This window comes from Phalacrocorax carbo, chromosome 1 (assembly GCF_963921805.1).
Source record: "Phalacrocorax carbo chromosome 1, bPhaCar2.1, whole genome shotgun sequence".
NCBI lineage: Eukaryota > Metazoa > Chordata > Aves > Suliformes > Phalacrocoracidae > Phalacrocorax > Phalacrocorax carbo.
Window position 1 is genome coordinate 198,541,718 of NC_087513.1, and position 15,764 is coordinate 198,557,481.

The window sequence follows — 15,764 nt, forward strand, 5'->3', positions numbered from 1 at the left end:
TTTACAGAAAAGAACAGTATGAGAAGATGAAGTAACCGTCTATATTAAACACTGGAGGCACGAGGTAACATCTACATAGTCCTTCAATCTAATCTAAGATACTGCACATGTGTTTATGATCTCCCAAATATCACAGTACCACCAAGACCAGAACTCAAGGCTTCCAAGGGCCCACTCTGCTAGGGCATATAGTCTAACACATGCACACTTCTGTACTTCTGGTAAGTTATAAAACTCAATATGTAATATACATGCTGCACTTCCTCTGGTATACAGAATATAAAAATACTATAATTGAAATTACTGTATACATTATAATTGACTTGTCTGTTATCTATGAGGGTAGAATTTCATATGTATGAAACTGAGATACTATTTAAAGATCACTAAAAGCTCAAGAATGCAAGTGGAAGCTGCAGCAGACAGCATCTTCCAAAAACAAAAGGTTATTGAGAATTTTTAACTTGCAATGCTACAACCTTTGCTAACAAATTAGATTTGCTAGCAACATCAAAACAATTACATAATATTGTACAAATAAGACTCCGTAGGCAGTAACTGTTTTAAGCTTTTTTTCATTATATATCTGATTCTTTAACAACAGAATAAACAGAATTAATAATACACAAACAGGCAGTGCAGATGGAAAGTGCCAGATCAAGCAATCATCCTTACAGTGCAACAAATTCCCATGTTAAATACACTGCTCTGAAGGAAATAATAATCCTGAATATGCCAGTGTGTACAAGCTATTAGTTAGAAGTACCCATTAAAGCACTGAAAATTTCTTGCCAGTATTTTTTCCTGCTGATTCTATTTCTCATTATTGTATGGGGCATCAGATTCTTTCCCCTTCTTTACAACTCCAGAGAGCGCTCAGCACTACAACTTCTCCTTCTCTTCAGCTGTGTAGAAGAGCCATTCAATGTTGCATCAACCTTTCAAGACTATAGATTAGTAGCACTCTACTAGCAATCAGGTAAGCTCTGTGCACCTGGCTAAACAATCTACAAAAAGGAATGGCCAAAGTTGATTTTCTTCTTGGCTGCTTAACTATAGGGAGTAAAATTGAAGATGATACTGCTGTTACATTAAAAAAAAATTATCAGGTAAGGAATTTTTCCATTCTACAGTAACATCTCCCACATCTCCATGACTCATGGAAAATAACAGTGAACATTAAGTAAGGGGAAACAAAAAGTCCAAAATTCCAGCCCTTAAGACTAAATGCCTGAAAAACTTGGGTTTTTTTTTTTTTTTAATAGATCACTGACTGCAGGGCTTCTTACTGAAGGAGGCCTCTACAGAAGACAGAAAATCCATCTTTATAAAACTTCAGATGTTGACAGAAGATTGTTACAACCCAGAAGACTCCTGAATTGGAAGTACAGGCTTTTCTTTCTGCAACATCATGAGCAAAATTCTTCAGATTTGTCTGATACCTTTTTTTATGTCTTTGTAATAGGTAACTTAATCCACCTGACCAGGGAACATTTGGTTGCTTCAAGATCTTGTCACTTGAGACAAAGGGAAAACAAAATGCCTTTTTTTTTTTTTTTCCATAGGATGTATTTTAATTAGGTCCTTTGTACTCTGTGCTTACCTAGGATATACCTTTTTTTCAAATGCTATGGTTTTGATTGGAATAGTAACATTTTCTGTGAAGTATGGAAAAAGGTATTTGCCTTTGGCTAAACAGATTCTGAGCTCAAACAACATGGTCTTCACGGTGCACAATGTAAATCCTGAATCAACAGAGCAGTAGCACCCATGCCTGCTTTGTAGAGGTGACCAAGAAGTGGGATTTGACTGACAATACACTGTGGATGAGTAATATGAAAAACAGTGGTTGTCTGATCTTTTCAATATCAACACTAAAATCCTGAGGGTTTGGCTAGCCTAACTCCCCATGGAATCTGGGGTTCATGAGTATAAGCACTAAGATAAACAGCTGACAGCCCCATCATTTCGAACAAAAAGATATGAGTGAAATCCTAAGTTCCTCAGGATTTCTGCTGTAACACCAGACACACAAGTTACAGTGTGAGTGACCAGATGGAAATCTCTAGTGCTTCAAAGTTACTCTAAGAGAAATAGCTCTTAATTTCAAAGAAAAATATACGGCAGGTCATTTGGTTCAAGCTACACGGGTAATCAATTATGTTCTTTAGCAAAGTTTTAACAGAAGACCACCCTGCAACTCAACTATCTAAGAGAGACCACTAGGAGCACTTTCAGACGAAGTATCTCCAACTTAAAATCTGAACCAGGCAAAAAAGTAGCTGCTGAGTATACACTAAATCAACATAATGTGTCCTTAAATATGCTATTAGAATTCTGGCTTCCAAGCAGAACCCAACCAAAACCTATCCCTTCCAACAGCTGTGAACTTTGATTCCTCACATAAACTGCAGAAAGAGGATAAGCATCGCAACACTGGCAACAAGAGGCTTACTGACAGGACAACACACAAGCAGTTCCTCCAAACCTCTACTTCAGGCATGTTCCAAGTCAAGAGAGCTTCTTTTCTCTTGGCAGACCCAAGAACTGCCAGGTCAAGCCCTGCAGAGCTACCCAGGGTAGGAAACATGCTTCACTTGACTGTCTGCAGACTCAGTGTAAGCAAGCTACTAAGAACCTGATCCTATTCTACCAGCAGCACCTACCTGAATTACTGGAAGTTCAGTACATCTACAAATCAAGCAGCTGTGAGAAAGAATTGCTGGACTAGAACAACTTCTTGAGCCCTCAACAACCAGTCTCTTCTTACCACAGAGAACACCACCTTTTATGGCAAGTAACTGTCCCATTCTAAAAGCAATTAGTTTTTTACCTCTGAGAGGCTGTACTTACTAGACTACCTTTCTCTTCCTTCAAGCTACGTACAAGACTTAGTGCTCACTCATCTTGCAATAACTTCAGCTGTTATCATTTAACAGCTTCATCTAGATAAGAGTAACAACAGGCTTATTGTATCACAAGCCTGTAGTATCAAAAGCCTGCAGCATCACAAGCTAAGCCTTGAAGATTTCTGGAGGTATATTCCATTCACATCTTTCTGCTGCCTCCCTCTGTATTGATTTGAATGCAACAGCCACCTCCTTCACCCCCACATGCCTATAATCTGTGTCTCTGGCTTTACAATAAACATCACTATCCTTATGAAAACAGATGCAATGCATCCAATTTTGGGTCCTGCTTGGATTATCATTAAAACAGACTCCATCCTCCCTGTGTAAAACAGAGGGTGTGCATCCCACTTCCTTCCTTGTCTTCTGCTTAAGAACCTTTTACTACTGTATTAATCAACTCAACTTTTACAGATCCACAGTTTACACTAATATTTTCTGACATTAGATACTTTATCCTTCCTTTCTACTCCCATCCAGTTACTCAGTTTTTGCTTGTTCTTAAATCTTTTCAAGTTGATTGTTATTTCAGGTTAATAAGAAGCCTTTTTATAAGCATTCTCCTTCTTGCGTTCATAATCTCAGCACTTTGAATTGTCATCACCTCTTACCTGCAACAGCCAATGCTGTCTTCATTTACAGAACTGTCTCAAACCTCTTCAAAGACACAACAGTGGAACTAACACTGAACACCACCTAACAAGGACCAATGTAGTAAAAAAAAATGCACAGGTTTCACTTGATATTCTTTATCATGTTAGAAATTAGCTCTCCATGGACAAAAAAAATCTCAAGATTCAACATAACTTGTACTCAAAATTATGTTACTTTAACAGTATCAATGTTCTCCCTCTATAGACAGAGAGAAGATAAACATATAATCTCTTCCTCAGCATAGTTTTATCTTCCAATTTTTTCAACTACAAGGACAAGAACGCTGCCAGAAGTATCAAAATCCAGGTTAACAAGTTAAAATTTTCAAGTCATTGCAGAAAACAGGCATTCAACAAGCACTAACTGGAAGCTACATCTACAAGATCAGACTCTTCCATGAGTGGAATGCTACAAGAATCAACTCTCCAATTCTTCCATGTGCATTTATCTGGAAGGCGTGGACCTTCAGCATAGCCAAGAACCTTCACTTGGTGCTTCTGCAGCAAGGGAGCCTGCTAAGTATTTCGTAAGAGACTTGTCTGATTTGAATATGCTGTCTTTCACACCTTAACTCATTTTTATCAGCATTAAGGTATCTTTGAGCTTTTACAGTAACAAAATTTGTTTGGAATAGTCATCTGCAGCTCAAAGATTTAATACCAGACTACAAAAGAAGATGACATGGCCTGAAAAACTGTACTGTGCCAATGAAAACTGCCGTGCCTCAAATGGATGCCAGTGATGTCCCATTGTAACTTTTGTCCATAGCAGTCAAAGGAGATCATATTCTATCAGAATAACTCAGGCACCTCAAAATCCCTCTGAAGTTCACTTCCACTTTTCTACTAATCTGACTGTGGGAAAGGAATACCTTCCCTCAGTTACAATGTGATTCTTGCAATTGTGAAAGGGCTTTTTATAGACCACACATTTTACAGTACTTAAAACATAGTTTACTTTTCCTTTGTCCCCTTTTGCCAGGATATTCCAGCTCAGCACCAAATAAACCTTCAAAGAAAGCCACAAAGAAGCTGAGATTTCAGGTTATAATTTGACTCAGAGGGACACTGCCAAAGTGGTCAGAAGCAAAACGAAACCTTCTAACACAGTAGGCTAAATCTGAGAAGGCACCATTGCAAGCACAGTTATTTTAACATGGTAGGCCACTCTCAGAGCTGCAGAGAGGGAGGTAACAGCTTGGTGAAGCACAAACCCAAGAGCTTGTAACAGAAGATTTTTATTATGCAAAACAGTGAACTATGATATGTAATTTTACATATACTAAATATATATAATTTTTTCCCTCTAACTAGATTCTATACTACTTACCAACCCTTGATAGCTTTATGAGGTCCTATTGAAAAAGTAGCATGCAGTTAGGAAGTTTCAATTATGCCATAAAATTTGTCATTGAAATGGGTGCTTTACCACCGTCTTCAAAAATTTCCATACACTAGCACAAATTCTGTATATTTTATTTTTAAAAGGTGTATCGGTGTCTCTAAAAATAGTTGATAATGCAAATATATATTAAAAAAGCACTATGTTTAAACAGTTTCTGTAGCTCTCACATTCAACAATAATGAAACCAAACATCAGCAGTGAAGAGGTTCAAGCAGACTTGATGGCAACCCCCTTCACCTAGGGGAACACAGCAGCTCAGCATGGCAGGGCCAGCTTACCAACTCTGCCTCAGTGCAGCTCTCCACCTACCAGAGAAGCCCAGTAACTGTAACCAAGTCTTAGCAACACTTATACCACAGATCAGTTTTGGAACCAGTTTGTTAATGTTTCTAGTACCAACAGGAATTGCCATAAATTTCAGGTAATATCTTAACTGGTTGTGAAACATTCATACGTAAGCACCTGTGTAAAAAGTAACACGCGTTTAAGGCCATTCACTGTATCTGTAATGTTTGCATATAAAACTGGAAATTGATCAACTAAACATTTAACAGCATACTTTACTGAACAATCCCCTGTGCAGCAGTGGTTGGAAAAATGCCACTCTAAAGTTTACAATGCTCTACCTAAATATACACCTTTCCTAGACATACTCAGTTCTGAATCACTTCATTTCCTAAATTTCTTTTTCCACTTCTCAGCTCTACAGTATTTCAAACAGGGTTTTATCTCTACTTACATGAAACATCAGAATTGTCTACACTAATTTAAGAATCCATAATTCCCAGAAACTTACTAGCATACTATCGAGATGATACTACAGTTGCTAGTTCCATAGCTGTCTTTTATCTGTATTACCCACTTGAAAGGAACTCCCAAGTTATCAGATAACTGAGTTTCTCCACAGCTTACTAACCTTCTCCTTCCAAGAAGCAGACTACTGGATATGAATCAGTGTTATTAAAATTCACGTTATGAAATTATTACAAAGCCTGTGTTATTTAAATCATAACACTTAATTCTATTGAAAAGATTAAATGCAAAATAAGTCTACAAGTAAAAAAATTTATGGTGACTGTCATAATAAAATAGTTCAATTGCTGGATTGCCAAAGACTCATTTGTTCTTCTAGACCCTCAGAAGGGATATATATTTTAAAAAAACCCAAAACTCAATAACTTGGTTTTCCTTAGGATTAAAAACTTGCAGAGCCTATCCTCAATTGTCACTCATGAAGCTATCCATACATAGCAATCCACAAGCAACTCTGATAATCTTGCTTTAGCATATACATCTTATTTAATTTAGATACTGGTATTTTGAAATGAGGCATTCTAGTGGCAAAACACCTGGACAATTTAATTTCCAAAGCCTCAGCACCAGGGGAACCGATTAAACTCTTTCAACTAGTCCATTCAGGTTGTTCATCCTCCACGTAGCATTCAAGTTTTGGACCAAAACAGAAAAAGCATACTGTAGGCCAGGAAAGAATTAATAGCCATCTTTTGCAGTAAGGTGTAATTAGAACTGACCTATCATTTGTGCTATGGAAGTTTCAGCTGGTCACTGCACGCATTTTTAAACATCTCAAGAGAAACATATAAAGAAACAGAGTTGAAATGAAATTGCACAGAAATGCTGATCCCAGAGGCTTTAATATGTGTGCAAATATATAGGTACGTGCACGTGTAAAAAAGCCTCAGGTACGAAGAATGTGAGGAATGACGATATCTTCAGTACTCCAGCTAGGCAGGCATAAGCAGTCAGGGGTATTTGTTGTTGATCTTATATATGCTTTCCCATCACTTTGCTTGAAGATGAACAAATCAGCACTCTTGCAGAAATTTCAACACCTGTTGAACTTCTGTTGATTTTATCTGGGAGCCTTCTTTTGTAAGCACACACCTGAAAACTTCCTTTGAGAGTTCAGTTTCTTCCAAAAATGCCACTAACTTTTGTGGCTGAGTGCCTTAGGTTATTTCTCCTCAAATTGTAATACATTTATTTTGTTGAGCATGCAATTTTTCTTCACCAAAAGACATCTATGTTGGTGACATTTCTTGACTACTTTTGCAATATCAAAACCAGCACAGCCTCCATATCCAACAAGTTTATTTGGTACATCTGCTAGTTTTTCTACTTTAAAAACAGTTGGACGTATTTCTGGAAAAAGGCTACAACATCAAGGAAAAACTGGTGGTGTTTAGGTGCCTGCAAAAGGGGGAAGAGAAATCTGTCACCTCTGATGATGGAACTTCTATTTGTTGACCTCCACTCAGTCCATATAAAGACCTGGCCCTCTCCTCCCCATGTCAGATCTAAACACTGTTAACTCTTGGATTCCAGTATTTCTGCAGCAATCAATGACAATTGTTGGCTTTCCTTTAAAATACAGGGCGTAGGTTGTTTCTACAGAGCTTCTGTCCAGATCAGCAGTTTATTTTCACTGAGTAACACAGCTTTTTTCACATGCATCACTAAAGTAGACCTAAGCTACAGCTAGCAGATGCGTGCTATGTTTATTCAACTTACATTCTAGTTAATGGTGCTTTTGACTACCTTCCCTCTATTACTCAATGGTTCAGTACATCACAGTAAGCTGATAAACTTTGTTTTAATGGTAACATTTGGCATATTCATCTCAAAGATCATCTTTGCTCTCAGGTTGGCAGTCCAACACATGCAAACTAAGGACCCACACTAAGATGTCTGGCAATTAATTCCCCACATTCAGTAGCCGTATTAATGCAGGGGAGAGTGTTTTTATTTCTTTCCTTCCTCAAATTTTCCAATAGGAAATACATGTCCTCGCTTATTTCAAGCCTCCTCATACAGAAATACATCTACAGAAGTAGTAATATGACATAGCTTGCATTAGGAGTCTTGATTTTGTTGTGACAGCCACCAGGCTTTAAAATGAGGGAGTCATAAGTATTCACAGTAATACCAGCATATAGTATAATCACCAGGCCAAAAAAAGTTTGCTCTCATCTGTCAACATGTTCTGTGGAATTGTTTTATTCACAGAAACAATTATAGGTAGATGTTATTGAGCACTGCAACGATACACTGTAAAATTCGGCCTTGCTTTGTCCTTTTTTCTTCTCCAGCTATCACTTTGCAGACCAGAACACAAGAAGAAAGTAATGACTGCAAAGAAACCTAAGCCACCACGCTCCACTCATCAGAAACAAGATTGCAGGGTCCAGAGGTATGGGGGAATGGCACCGAGGGCAGGCTGTCTCCAGCCCTGCACTCCACCCCTCTCCAGCTTAAGAGGATCCTGCTACAAGTAAATTCGCACACCTGCTGTGTAATCTGCTTGAAAGCAGAGATCTTGAGCAAGGTTTATCAAGTGATAGTGAAAGCATTATTACTGTTACTAAAGAAAAAAAAATATTGACTGTATCCTCCAGAGATAGGTCATCCAAACTCATAGTTAAACCTCTAAGATGAGGATTAAATACCAGTATCAAAGGAGAGCTCACCAGAAGTGGAAAGGATAGGTTCTTGTTAAGACTGTATTTTGCTGTTTCTATTAAAATTATATTTGAATGCAGCTTAAAAGAATCCTATGCCCATATACCTCCTTTTTAGTTTGTTTTCTTTTTGAAAACCCAAATCATTACTCAGGAAAATCATAATGACAGTAATCAACAAACATCAACAGGCATCATTCAATAACCATTCTAAGCCAACACAGAATTTCCACTGTCATATTAAATTTCGAAAATTCTGATCAAAGAGAAAGCTTGGTATTCCTCAGTGCAGTTAGTGTTAGTATAGGCGCTGCTGCACAAATTTTAAAAAAAGAATTAATATATAATTTTCTGTGCATATGCATATATGCATGTGCATAGATATGTGTATGTGTAGGTATTTATACACACACACACACACTTAGAGCGTTGCCCACTCTTCCTTAACCTGGAGTAAGTGGTGAAAAACTCAACAAAAGACCACAAAAGCAGTTCACATAAATCAACAGGTACATGCACTAATAACAACAGGTACATGCACTTCATTAACAATAACAAAGAAACTTCTATTTTAGTCTCAAGCACAGCAGAATGAATTGTTACTTTAAATTTTTTATGTTAATACTTAACATAGTAAGTCAACTGCCGAAAACTACAATGACCAATACCTTAGGAAAAAACCCCAATACGTACATACCTTCACTACAAAAGGGTCTTTTGATGCCAGAGAAATTCACCGTCTCATGCAGCGTTTTCTCCTCTTGACAGTATTCACAGTATGTAACTATGCAGTGTAGCTTCTTATAATCATCAGAGCATGCTCTGCTGCAGAACTGATACACTTTGTTCTAAATACAAAGTTGCAAAGCATCATGAATAGGGTTAATGGATAAAATCTTAAGGTCTGGATAACAGTAAACTATTAAAGTTGCACTAAGACACTAATATGCAAAGTAAACAGAAGTGCAAACACAATCAGGATACGACTTCTGATGCTAAAAATTAACAACTCTCACTCAGAGTGACAGCGAGTGCTACAAATACTCATCATTTCATATGAAAATGCTAAACAGAAGATATGCCAATCAATCTTAGCATATCCTCTTCAGATACTTCTCTCCATTCATAGAAAAGCGTAACAAGGGTCTGTCATATCTACAGTCATACCATAACTGAAGATGAAAGCAGATTTCAAACTTATAGCTGATTTGAGAAACTACATTTTTGATTTCCACAAATGCTTTTTTGTTATTTATAAACAAAGACAACTGCTTTTATCCATACTGAAGTTAAATTATATTCTACAGAACCAGGAAGATGTTATTAATTTAATTTTTTTAAGCTTCATTACCTTATAAGATAGCTGTTTAGAAAAACTGTATTGGAGTTACAGGTTTAAACTTTTAAACACTTCATCATTTTAAAATAATACCCCAAAACCCCTTACCTCCCATTCCAGTACTTCTGGCTTTGAACAAAAAGAACTTTTGCAATAATTACATTTCAACTGAATATCACTGGGAGAGACAAACTGACCATTTGTTGAAGACTGCACACTGAGAGTCTGAAAAACAAAAATATACAAACATATCACTAAAAAAGTTACTTTTAAAATGTGTTTTTTTCAATTAAGCCTATAGTGTTTGAGAATTTGGGAGTTTATAAACTCAGGAGCATTTCTGGCAAAAGCAGAGCAGGTTAGTCTTCCCCCTCAATTCCTTCTGCCTTGTCGTCTCAGATTTTCCGATCTTGCATCTTTACTCTTGCTTCCACTGTAATTACTTTAGGTCGTATTTCTTTTACCTTACCTTTCTAATGCCTGTTATTTAAGTGTAATTCTAAGTGCCACAAAAATAGTCTCCCAAAACTGAACACCTGTTAATCACAAAACATGTATTTTCAGATAAAGACGTTTCACAGCTTGCCTTCTTTCAGTCACAGTTGTTCAAAGCCCTACAAATATTTTCAAATCCAAACCTCACCAAGAGAGATTACCAACACCTTACCTAAGCATACCATTTGAAAATATAAATGCTAAAATAGAAGGCCTTCAGTGAGAAACACTGTATCTACTCCGATTAAGAGAAAACTAGCTAGTAGTCCTAGCTGGCCTCAATCACCACAGCAGGAAGATGCAATCATTCAAACAGCCAGCCCCTAAACAAGATTTTTCAGATTGAGAAAAATATTACAGATTGCATGTGTAGGTATGAGAATTTAATTGTGTAACTGAATAATTCACTTAGTGCTTTTCTGAGGCAATCAGAAGATAGAGAACTCAATTTTACAGTACCTGTAGCCTTCCAGTAGGTCTTACATGCCTACAGAACAGTCTTTTGCACATTCCCTGGATCAAGCAACAACTATCGGTGTATTACACATACGATGGTCAAGACAAAATTTGAATCAGTAGTGATGACAGTAACTTGAGGAATCCAGAGGACAAATTTCTAATATATATCTGCTCAACAAACTCTCCCACAGTTTCCAACACGACAAATATATTTAAAGATGACAAATTCTCTTCAGACAGATTTGTTACTACCTCTCCACCTTGTAGCAGTGAAAATGTAAAACATTTCTGTTACAGGATAGTTTTCTTCAGACTCATCTTACTAAGGGTTCACTTACAGTTAAAAAAACAAAAATGATGAGACTGATTACCGATATAAACCCTCACATAAGTGGACCAGTACTGCTGAGTGCTAGCTAGCAGTGCAAAGAGTACTGTTTTATGCAGATGCACTAATTCTGTATCAGACATGGAGCAGTCATGCACATTTCCCAATCATGGACAGGACCCGAGACAAAAGGCCATATACAGCGGAAGAGACACCACCTTTATCCCAATGGCCCACTGTCTCATAACAACTTTAACAAGTCTGATGCCCACATACAGTATGATCATACTTTTCCCCACTATATCCAGCAAATGTCCCTGTGGTTGAGAGAGGTTTGCTCTAAATAGGTAGTGGAAGACTTTTACTAACATGGGAGCCACAAAGAGAACAAGTCTTATGAGGAGCAGCTGAGGGAATTGGGGTTGTTTAGTCTGGAGGAGGCTGAGGGGAGACCTTATTGCTCTCTACAACTACCTGAAAGGAGGTTGTAGCGAGGCGGGGGTCGGTCTCTCCTCCCTAGTAACAAGCAATAGGACGAGAGGAAATGGCCTCAAGCTGCACCAGGGGAAGTTTAGGTTGGATATTAGGAAAAAATTCTTCACCAAAAGAGTTGTCAGGCATTGGAACAGGCTGCCCAGGGAGGTGGTGGAGTCTCCATCCCTGGAGGTATTTAAAAGAAGGGTAGATGTGGTGCTTGAGGATACGGTTTAGTGGTGGACTTGGCAGTGATAGATTAGTGGTTGGACTCGATGATCTTAAGAGTCTTTTCCAACCTTAACGATTCTATGATTCTATGAAAGGCATTTTCAAGTTCAAGGTCCAACCTGTGCATTTTTGCATTTGCAGGATTCTTCACAGAGCAAACACCATGCTCAACAAGTGCTACCATATGGGTTATGTAAGCACAATGGAAGTCCTAGAAGTTCTGGCTGAAAACAAGAAGAAATCAAGAAGCAAGTATAACCACCACCTCCAGTTCAGGAATGAAGGAAATGTTAAAGAACTAGCAGATGTGACAACTTGTACAGAAACACTGATGACGGAAGAATGAAGATGAAATATAGCAAGTGCTCATTAAATGAAAAGCAAATGTATTTTTTGGTGTCTGTAATTACCTTTAAATATGGAACCGAAAGACCCTATTGTGAGAGCTACAAGTTGAAAGTAAAACATGTTTTATTCTTGTTTTCTGATGTATGGCACTGTTAGTTTATTTCTTTTCCCAACTGTGGAAGAAATTCAGGCCCTACATATAGTCTAAGGGGCTGGTAACAAAAGTTAGACAAGTGACAATGAGTTTGAGACTGTCTAAAATTAAGACTTGTTTAAAAGAATATTTACATGTAGATTAAAAAAAAAAATCTAAATCAAGCATTACTGCTTCTAAAATGAAACCAATGTTTTTTATAATAAATTCCTATGGTCAACTAAATATTTTCCCACAGAAATCAGTGAAGAACTGAATTCCTATTACTGAAAGCTCTAAACAAATCAGAAGATGGTTGTAAAACCAACAGTTAATCACAAGATGATTCTGTATGCATCTTTAATGTTTCTATTATCTTGCTGACAATTAAGGACTGCTTCTGTAGAGTATTTTAATGAGTCAAGATGACATGCACATAGTATTTTCATCATCTTACTTTGCCTCTAACTTACAAGATGCTTAGAATACGTAATATCTTTAGGAATTATTTGGGAGCGTTATTACACACAGAGACTAATGCAGCAAAAAGGTCAAATTCATTAAAAATTTTCACCGGTCACCCCAAACAGAAAGGTTTTATCAATGTTGTGCTTTATCGAATAAATGTTTGAAATCATATATATATAATATGCACTCTTGAGTATCTTAAATTCAATCAAAGAATAGTTATGTTTAATCTGATTTTTCTTGAGCCTGCCCTGAGCAACAAGAGCATGCGAAGTGCCAAGCAAAGTGAAAAATCTTCGTAAAGCCTTTTTCAGCCTTCAATGGCACCTCAAACTGCTCTAACCTGCCAAATTACTAATGAACAGTAAGCAGACACAACCTAGGACTCTTCTGAGAGGACCAGTGTAGTAGCACAGCTTCTGGCCTGCCACTACCAAGGAAGCATAAGCGATAGAGGAGTTATCCTTGCTCACAGCAACATAAACTCAAATTGTGGAAACACTTCTGTGCATAAATATATATGTGGAAGGGTTTATAGGCAGCCAGGCAGTAGTCAGGTTTTTTCCTAGTTAAAAAAAAAACAAAAACAAATTTAGAAAGAATCAAGTTGTTCTTAATGTGAAGAAGAGAAGCAACTACATACAAGGCATCTTTTACATAGAGACATCCACTAGGACCGTAACACAAGCAAAATCAGGAGCATCAAACTAAACAGGGAAGAAACCAAACATTCCACTTATGCTCATGCATACACAGACCTTCCAGCCTCAGTGTGGAAGCCTCAGTTATTTTTATTATAATGAAATTTGAGAAGTATTCCTGTGGCAAGCATGCCAAGCTTCCCCCACACTTGCCGCTGCACCATACTCCTTTTTTTAGATATATGTGTGCGTGTATGAGAGAGAGAGAGATGTAAGGTATATAACAAAGAACACTTACAGACACCATGATAATGATGAAAGAGAACACAGTGAATAACCAGAGTGAGTAACCTGCTTAAAAAAAAAACAAACAATTGTACTTATTCTTACACATACTGGTCCTACAACTCTCCACATACATCCTTAAGTTAGTGGGTGGGAGAGGTGGTGGTATGGAGGGACACCCAGAACAAACAAAAAACAAAACCAAAAACTTCAGTCAAATTTTCTGAAGATTTTGCATATGCTCATGTTTGGCAAGACAGCTTGTACTTCAAGACACCTATACATTGGGTAATTTTGGGAATACGCTTGTACTACAGCCTCCACATTCACAACAAATAAATTAGCAGTTTGGTTTTTTCTTAAGAGACAAATTCAGAGCAAGATCTTTAACTGACCCAGTAAAAGTACTGATAGCAAAACTGGCTTAAAACAATACAACTTTGGAAAAGTTTTGTCCTTAACTCTTCTTTCATGCTCTGTCTTGGAGGATATTATTGCAGACAAGATACAGTCATGCTATTCTACCACCAAATCCAAACAAAAATCACATCACGCAGGCTATTCTCTCTCTTTACCCTCTTTCTTACAAGGATGAATGCTCTTGCAAGCCACCTGCACAAAGGAGAATATAGATATGGGCATAAGTTGCACAACAAGCAGCTTGACTGAACCTTTTGAATATTTTAATACATTAAAACAAGTTAGCTAGAAACAAAAGGTTATTCATAAAACAAAATTACTATTAACCCTAAAGTACTGTAAACAAATTGGGAATTTAAATGTTCAAACCCATTTGTAAACCAAAAGGACTAAAATTTTTGCAGAAGGGAGACAGACTTGAAACAGCAGTTATTCTGTTCTGAGAAGTGTAACCCCCAGCAAAGAAAAACATAGAGGAAGAACAGGCACAGTAAGAAAAGCGGATTAATATAATGCCAGAAAATTAAAACAAGAGTTACCTGCATTAGAAAACAGTGAAAAATACGGAGTACTGTAGTAGATCAGCCATTTTTTCAAAAGATCATTGCAGAAAGCATTGCGGTTGACTGAATGGATTAAACCACTTTCTCCGTTTAGGTTAAATCCCTTAGGTGTCACTTAGGTATAAAAAAAGCCTCAAAGGAACACTTACAGTCCAACGCTCATGTTGTGGTATACCATCCTTTCCATCTAAATACTGAATGAATGGAACAAAGAAGCTGTTCTCATGCAATCAACTCCTACCCACTGGTGAATATATTTTATTCTAGACAGTGATTATATGAAAACTATGAAAAGTCAGAATCTGACAGAGATGTTTAAGCAAACTAACTGCAAGCAAGTGACCACCTACCCATTCTTAGTCTTTACTGAGAACTCAACAGACTGCATGGCTGCTCTAACTAAATTCCGCTACAACATTAAAGAGACAGATCTGCATGTAGCACTGAAACTGCAACAGAAGCATGAGCAAGGACTCAGTAACATCAGAAACTCACAACCAGCATCAACTGATCCAGCAGTTATATTCAATAATGTTGCTTCATGTTGACTTATCTGCAAATCCAAGAAGGCCCAGGCTGTATTTCTCACTCACTAGCTTTATTTTTCTTGCTCAGATAGTGGAAACCTTTTGTTCTGAGAGCTCTTGGGGCTGCAATCAATTTTACAACCATGCAGAATAAAACAGACGCCAAATGAGCTTGCAAAATGTATTACGTATTTGTCATTACATACTAAATAATCCGCATCTATATGGTTAATCTGTTCCACTGACAAACATTACTACATTGGTTAGGATGGAAGCACAGAATAGGGCTATGTGATGGAGGCCCTATCCAGGGTATATTAAGGAAGCAATTAAGAGATTGATCTGCTTTCCAGTTGACAGAAAACAGCTAAGCTTAATGACAAAAGGGAAAATCCTGTATGGGTGTAATTGTTCAACCACACATGAGGAGGCAATTATCAATTATACAGTGCGTATCTGGGAAACTGTTTTTACACATAAAAATGGAAACGTTTTCATTAAAAGTGTTCTTTAATCACTTAGAGGTTAACCTCTGCAACAGATTTTATGTACGCTCTAACCTTAAGTCATATTAAAAATATGACATTTTCAAAAAGTATAGCAGCTT

The 15,764-nt window shown here is 37.3% G+C and overlaps 1 protein-coding gene across 16 annotated transcripts in view; it reads right to left on the reverse strand.

The window, feature by feature from the left end:
* ZMYM2 (zinc finger MYM-type containing 2) overlaps positions 1-15,764 on the reverse strand; it is a 90,819-nt gene that overhangs the window by 26,791 nt on the left and 48,264 nt on the right. For all 16 annotated transcript variants that reach the window (XM_064441204.1, XM_064441207.1, XM_064441216.1 and 13 more), the window contains 2 exons: positions 9,894-10,010; positions 9,144-9,294 (listed from right to left, as the gene is read on the reverse strand). In XM_064441204.1, the coding sequence (XP_064297274.1) occupies positions 9,144-9,294; positions 9,894-10,010 (268 nt within the window). The remainder of the gene's footprint in view (positions 1-9,143; positions 9,295-9,893; positions 10,011-15,764) is intronic.